Source organism: Schistocerca serialis, chromosome 1 (assembly GCF_023864345.2).
Source record: "Schistocerca serialis cubense isolate TAMUIC-IGC-003099 chromosome 1, iqSchSeri2.2, whole genome shotgun sequence".
In the NCBI taxonomy this organism is placed as follows: Eukaryota; Metazoa; Arthropoda; class Insecta; order Orthoptera; family Acrididae; genus Schistocerca; species Schistocerca serialis.
This window is the reverse complement of record NC_064638.1, coordinates 656,977,942-656,985,073: the sequence shown is the minus strand read 5'-3', so window position 1 is coordinate 656,985,073 and position 7,132 is coordinate 656,977,942. Positions and strand designations below refer to the sequence as shown.

The 7,132-nt window shown below is 40.7% G+C and overlaps 1 protein-coding gene across 1 annotated transcript; it reads left to right on the top strand.

The window, feature by feature from the left end:
- Nucleotides 1–1,072: 1,072 nt before the first annotated feature.
- Nucleotides 1,073–6,863, top strand: LOC126421373 (DNA-directed RNA polymerase II subunit GRINL1A-like). Its single transcript, XM_050087236.1, has 3 exons — nt 1,073–1,114; nt 5,844–5,860; nt 5,949–6,863. The coding sequence occupies exons 1-3, from the start codon at nt 1,073–1,075 to the stop codon at nt 6,721–6,723; spliced, it is 834 nt and encodes a 277-aa protein (XP_049943193.1). The 3' UTR covers nt 6,724–6,863.
- Nucleotides 6,864–7,132: the final 269 nt, after the last annotated feature.

The window sequence follows — 7,132 nt, the reverse complement described above, 5'->3', positions numbered from 1 at the left end:
GCACTCTCGACATGCAAGAGGACGTCCTACGTACAAGAGTACCCGGTAAATGATACTCGAAACACTGACCATGGAGTGTGCTCCCGCTGAGGTCATACATTGTATCCGCTATCTGCTTAGGCCGGTATTACACTATCAAATTTCTTTGTCCAATATCTTTGTCAAAGATATTTGATAGTGTAATAGGGACTTTGTCAAATGTCGTCCAATATTTGATCAAATCTAGGGCCTCGCTGTACATTTGATCAAAGAAATCGCTTGTCTTCTGTTCACTGCAATGTGACATGTTACCACATGGAGCGCTAGCATCATTGCAGCGTTCTGTCGTCTGTAGCGTTTTTATAACCATTGCCGGTAAATACAATAGGTGTGTGCCGACAACTACAAAATTAATAGAGATGTCTGAAGCTGATAAGGCGCTTTACAGCGTGAGGCACCCTGAATACAAAAATAGATTAAGAAGATTGGGGACCTGACCTGACCTAACCTGACCTAACCTAACCTAACCTAACATAACATAACATAACCCTCTCCTGTAGCAAGGAATCGGAGTGTTACAGTGAGCCTGTCTTCTGAAGATGTAGCAGTTCTCAAGCGAATATTGTGCTTTGTGATATGAGGATACACTTCATTGAGCACATACAGAAATGTATGCTCATCCATTCTTAAGTAATTGATGTACGACTTGATGTCTTCCAGTGTAAGCTCACGTAACAAGTTTTGTTGAATGCTTTTATCGTGTCGTCGTAAAACCCACGGCTTCACCCAAATTAGATTAGTTTTTCGTTCCATAGATCTGTGCTGAGGAGATCCTCGAGGATGTGGAACATGTCGATTTTTTTAAGCTGAAATAACAATACTGTTGTTGTTGTGGTCTTCAGTCCTGAGACTGGTTTGATGCAGCTCTCCATGCTACTCTATCCTGTGCAAGCTTTTTCATCTCCCAGTACCTACTGCAACCTACATCCTTCTGAATCTGCTTAGTGTATTCATCTCTTGGTCTCCCTCTACGATTTTTACCCTCCACGCTGCCCTCCAATACTAAATTGGTGATCCCTTGATGCCTCAGAAGATGTCCTACCAACCGATCCCTTCTTCTGGACAAGTTGTGCCACAAACTTCTCTTCTCTCCAATCCTATTAAATACTTCCTCATTAGTTATGTGATCTACCCATCTAATCTTCAGCATTCTTCTGTAGCACCACATTTCGAAAGCTTCTATTCTCTTCTTGTCCAAACTATTTATCGTCCATGTTTCACTTCCATACATGGCTACACTCCATACGAATACTTTCAGAAATGACTTCCTGACACTTAAATCTATACTCGATGTTAACAAATTTCTCTTCTTCAGAAACGATTTCCTTGCCATTGCCAGTCTACATTTTATATCCTCTCTACTTCGACCATCATCAGTTATTTTGCTCCTCAAATAGCAAAACTCCTTTACTACTTTAAGTGTCTCATTTCCTAATCTAATTCCCTCAGCATCACCCGACTTAATTAGACTACATTCCATTATCCTTGTTTTGCTTTTGTTGATGTTCATCTTATATCCTACTTTCAAGACACTGTCCATTCCATTCAACTGCTCTTCCAAGTCCTTTGCTGTCTCTGACAGAATTACAATGTCATCGGCGAACCTCAAAGTTTTTATTTCTTCTCCATGAATTTTAATACCTTCTCCGAATTTTTCTTTTGTGTCCTTTACTGCTTGCTCAATATACAGATTGAACAACATCGGGGAGAGGCTACAACCCCGTCTTACTCCCTTCCCAACCACCGCTTCCCTTTCATGGCCCTCGACTCTTATAACTACCATCTGGTTTCTGTACAAATTGTAAATAGCCTTTCGCTCCCTCTATTTTACCCCTGCCACCTTCAGAATTTGAAAGAGAGTATTCCAGTCAACATTGTCAAAAGCTTTCTCTAAGTCTATAAATGCTAGAAACGTAGGTTTGCCTTTCCTTAATCTTTCTTCTAAGAAAAGTCGTAAGGTCAGTATTGCCTCACGTGTTCCAGTGTTTCTACGGAATCCAAAGTGATCTTCCCCGAGGTTGGCTTCTACTAGTTTTTCCATTCGTCTGTAAAGAATTCGTGTTAGTATTTTGCAACTGTGACTTATTAAACTGATAGTTCCGTAATTTTCACATCTGTCAACACCTGCTTTCTTTGGGATTGGAATTATTATATTCTTCTTGAAGTCTGAGGGTATTTCGCCTGTTTCATACATCTTGCTCACCAGATGGTAGAGTTTTGTCAGGACTGGCTCTCCCAAGGCCGTCAGTAGTTCAAATGGAATGTTGTCTACTCCGGGGGCCTTGTTTCGACTCAGGTGTTTCAGTGCTCTGTCAAACTCTTCACGCAGTATCATATCTCCCATTTCATCTTCATCTACATCCTCTTCCATTTCCATAATATTGTCCTCAAGTACATCGCCCTTGTATAGACCCTCTATATACTCCTTCCACCTTTCTGCTTTCCCTTCTTTGCTTAGAACTGTGTTTCCATCTGAGCTCTTGATATTCATACAAGTCGTTCTCTTATCTCCAAAGGTCTCTTTAATTTTCCTGTAGGCAGTATCTATCTTACCCCTAGTGAGAAAGGCCTCTACGTCCTTACATTTGTCCTCTAGCCATCCCTGCTTAGCTATTTTGCACTTCCTGTCGATCTCATTTTTGAGACGTTTGTATTCCTTTTTGCCTGCTTCATTTACTGCATTTTTATATTTTCTCCTTTCATCAATTAAATTCAATATTTCTTCTGTTACCCAAGGATTTCTACGAGCCCTCGTCCTTTAACCTACTTGATCCTCTGCTGCCTTCGCTACTTCATCCCTCAAAGCTGCCCATTCTTCTTCTACTGCATTTCTTTCCCCCATTCCTGTCAATTGTTCCCTTATGCTCTCCCTGAAACTCTGTACAACCTCAGTTCAGTTTATCCAGGTCCCATCTCCTTAAATTCCCACCTTTTTGGAGTTTCTTCAGTTTTAATCTACAGGTCATAACCAATAGATTGTGGTCAGAGTCCACATCTGCCCCTGGATATGTCTTACAATTTAAAACCTGGTTCCTAAATCTCTGTCTTACCATTATATAATCTATCTGATACCTTTTAGTATCTCCAGGGTTCTTCCATGTACACAACCTTCTTTCATGATTCTTAAACCAAGTGTTAGCTATGATTATGTTGTGCTCTGTGCAAAATTCTACCAGGCGGCTTCCTCTTTCGTTTCTTAGCCCCAATCCAAATTCACCTTCTATGTTTCCTTCTCTCCCTTTTCCTACACTCGAATTCCAGTCACCCATGACTATTAAATTTTCGTCTCCCTTCACAATCTGAATAATTTCTTTTATTTCATCATACATTTCTTCAATTTCTTCGTCATCTGCAGAGCTAGTTGTCATATAAACTTGTACTACTGTAGTAGGTGTGGGCTTCGTATCTATCTTGGCCACAATAATGCGTTCACTATGCTGTTTGTAGTAGCTTACCCTCATTCCTATTTTCCTATTCATTATTAAACCTACTCCTGCATTACCCCTGTATGATTTTGTGTTTATAACCCTGTAGTCACCTGACCAGAAGTCTTGTTCCTCCTGCCACCGAACTTCACTAATTCCCACTATATCTAACTTCAACCTATCCATTTCCCTTTTTAAATTTTCTAACCTACCTGCCCGATTAAGGGATCTGACATTCCACGCTCCGATCCGTAGAACGCCAGTTTTCTTTCTCCTGATAATGACATCCTCTTGAGTAGTCCCCGCCCGGAGATCCGAATGGGGGACTATTTTACCTCCGGAATATTTTACCCAAGAGGACGCCATCATCATTTAATCATGCAGTAAAGCTGCATGCCCTCGGGAAAAATTACGGCTGTAGTTTCCCCTTGCTTTCAGCCGTTCGCAGTACCAGCACAGCAAGGCCGTTTTGGTTATTGTTACAAGGCCAGATCAGTCAATCATCCAGACTGTTGCCCCTGCAACTACTGAAAAGGCTGCTGCCCCTCTTCAGGCACCACACGTTTGTCTAGCCTCTCAACAGATACCCCTCCGTTGTGGTTGCACCTACAGAACGGCTATCTGTATCGCTGAGGCACACAAGCCTCCCCACCAACGGCAAGATCCATGGTTCATGCTAATAGTATGAATAAATACATCATTTGTTTCTATTAAAAATTTCGCCAATGGAGTAGGAGTTGGCCAGTAGTAAATCTTTCAGGCTCCTTTTGAACTGATCTTTATTTCTAACTAAATTTTCTATGTTTGCTAGCAAATTATTGAAGATGAGTGTTCCTGAGTAGTGGACCCCTTTTTGAACTAAAGTAAGTGCTTTTAAGTCCTTCTGCAGATCATTTTTGTTCCTGGTATTGTATGTATGAACTGAGTTGTTTGTTGGAAAAAGAGATATATTATTTACGACAAATTTCATTAAGAAGTAAATATACTGAGAGGCAGTAGTTAGTATACCCAGTTCTTTGAAGAGGTTTCTGCAGGACGTCCGCGAATTTACTCCACAAATAATACGTATTACACGCTTTTGGAGTCTGAAAACTTTTGTTTGACTTCAAGATTTACCCCAAAATATTATCCCATATGACATTATGGAATGAAAGTAGGCAAAGTATGCAAGCTTTTTCATTTTTATGTTGCCTGTGTCCGCTAACACTCGAATTGCAAACACAGATTTGTTAAGGCCTTTCTGCAGTTCTGTGGTGTGCTCCTCCCAACTGAGTTAATTATCAAGTTGTAACCCCAGGAATTTAAGACTGTCAACCTCGTTTGTATGGTTACTTTTTTTCCCCCACTTCTTTTCCGCATGTGCACACAATGCAATTGCGGTACGTGCAACTGCTGCTGTTAATAACAAGCTGTTGTCAGCCATATTGAACTTTGACGAAATATTTGATGACAGTGTAATACCCCTTCTAGCGCTACGTCAAAGATCTTTGTCAAATATATTTGACGGAATATTTGATCACATCTTTGATCAAATCTTTGACAAAGAAATTTGATAGTGTAATACCGGCCTTACCGGGAGATGTGAAACTAATCCGATTTTCAAACTGACCCTTCACCCAAACGTTACATTTCTGGATATGTGTTCCTTATCAAAACTTTATCTACTAAGTCCCTTCAAAATCTCTAGAAGTTTTGCAATAGAAATTGTGAGACACCCTGTCTTATACATATTTCACCCCAGGCTACGAGCTTTTGTCTATTTGAATGACCAAGTGTGGAAGAGCTCCACGCTGCTTACCTACTCTCCACTTAGTGCGAAGTTTTCCTTTAGCCGGACGCGCACCGGCGACATTTAAGATGTCGCATAAGAATTATGTCTTCTTTGCTTTGTCCTTATATATTTCTTCTAAGACAGCAGGTTTCCTTCATTTCGTCTACTTCACGGTCCAAAAGATTGAAATTATGTCCATCGTTAAGTTTATTTCTGCTGCTCTTCATTACTATAGTCTTTTCGGGTTACCGTAGTGTGCACTCATTAGGCTGTTCGTTCCAATTAACAGGTGTTACAAATCTTCCTTATTTTGACAGAGTATTATGACTTGTTAAGATTTAGAGGAATAACCTCCGTTGTACTCGAGGGAGATGTAGAGATAATTGTTGTCAGAATTGGAATACATTCGACAAATTATTGAAGATGTTAGGTGCAGATGATACAGGAGAACATTTCGTGCAGGGACAATTCAAATCAATCGGAAAATTCTCCAACCTCCCCCCCCCCCCCCCCCTACACACAAAAAAACCAATTATCCACAGTAGACAGCTGGGAGAAACAACAGAGCTGTTAACCTGACAATGAGCTTGTAACCCGTGGTCTAACAGATTTGCGGCGATCTCCTGTCCACACGCTCCAACTTGTCTGCGCAGAAGTGGTTTGAACCCACAGATTTGAGAGGTTTCGCTCAAACCTCCAACTCCAACTTCCAGGCCTTTCCTTAGCAAGTTACCCGATAAAGGAGAAAAAATACAAAAATTTTTAAGTGCTTTGAAAGAAGAGCAGGCAAACAGGAATGAAGCTGAAGAAGTTACCAGTGTTCTTGCTGACATGAAAATTGGAAGTGATGATGTGGAATGGTCAGGCAGTCCCAGTTTAAATGTTAATGGTCAAAAGAAAGTAAGCCAAGATGAAACACGAAGGAAGAATATTTCATCTTCAGAAGACTCGGAATTTCAAAGCCAGGAAAAGCAAGAAAGAAATCTAACAGCCAGCCAAGTTGCAAGAGAGTTTGGAGAAGTACCCTATGTAAAAAGTGTCATTCACAAGGTGGAAAAGCCTGACACAGAAAAACAAGAACGTTTCAAACCAAATATGTCAAAGAAATCTGCAGATAAGGAAGAGAAGCCCCAGATACAAAAAACTAGACCCCATTGGGAAGTCACTGCAGCCACACCTCCACCCCCAGTTTATAATGATGTTAAGGCGTTAAACCTAGAGGAATCACTTGCACTTCAGAAAGAACAGTTATTGAGATTAAAGGAGGCACAAGTGAAGCAGGCACAAGAGCGCTTAGCTGAACAGTGTGGTCACATGGGTCTCAAGTTATCCAATATAAGTGGACAGATGCTTTACCGTCAGAGGCGGGAGTCATTGAGTGACAGTTCTAATACTGACAGTGGTGATGAAGAAAAGCAAGCATTCGAAGAAGAGGAAGAAGAACGTGAAAATGATGTAGCAGTTATCGTGTCATTAATAGACAGTTAAATTGTTTCATGGATTTTCCTTGTAAGTGACACTGTGCGACATCTGTGATCAGTAAATAGTTGATGTAATATTATTTCCATTTTTATTGTATAATAATACAAATATTTTATGCTGACTGTTTAAATAAAGTGCATGGTTTATACTGAAAAAAAAAAAAAAAAAAAAAAGGGGTAGCGTCTTTGATTCATAATCAAAACGTCTTCGGTCCCGGGTTCGATCCCCGCCACTGCCTAAATTTTGATAAGTAATCAGCATTGGCAGCCGAAGACTTCCGGCAGAAGAAGTCAGCCTCATTCTGCCAACGGCCTTGTCAAAGACGGCGGAGGAGCGGATAGAGGATCAGGGCACTCTCTTGTCCTAGGGGTGGGAAATTTCCCCTAAAGGCGGAAGAATCAGCAATGATCTACGA

What these genes read in the sequence shown, in the direction of transcription:
- LOC126421373 (XM_050087236.1), top strand. Translation starts at nt 1,073, where the DNA reads ATGTCCTACCAACCGATCCCTTCTTCTGGACAAGTTGTGCCA.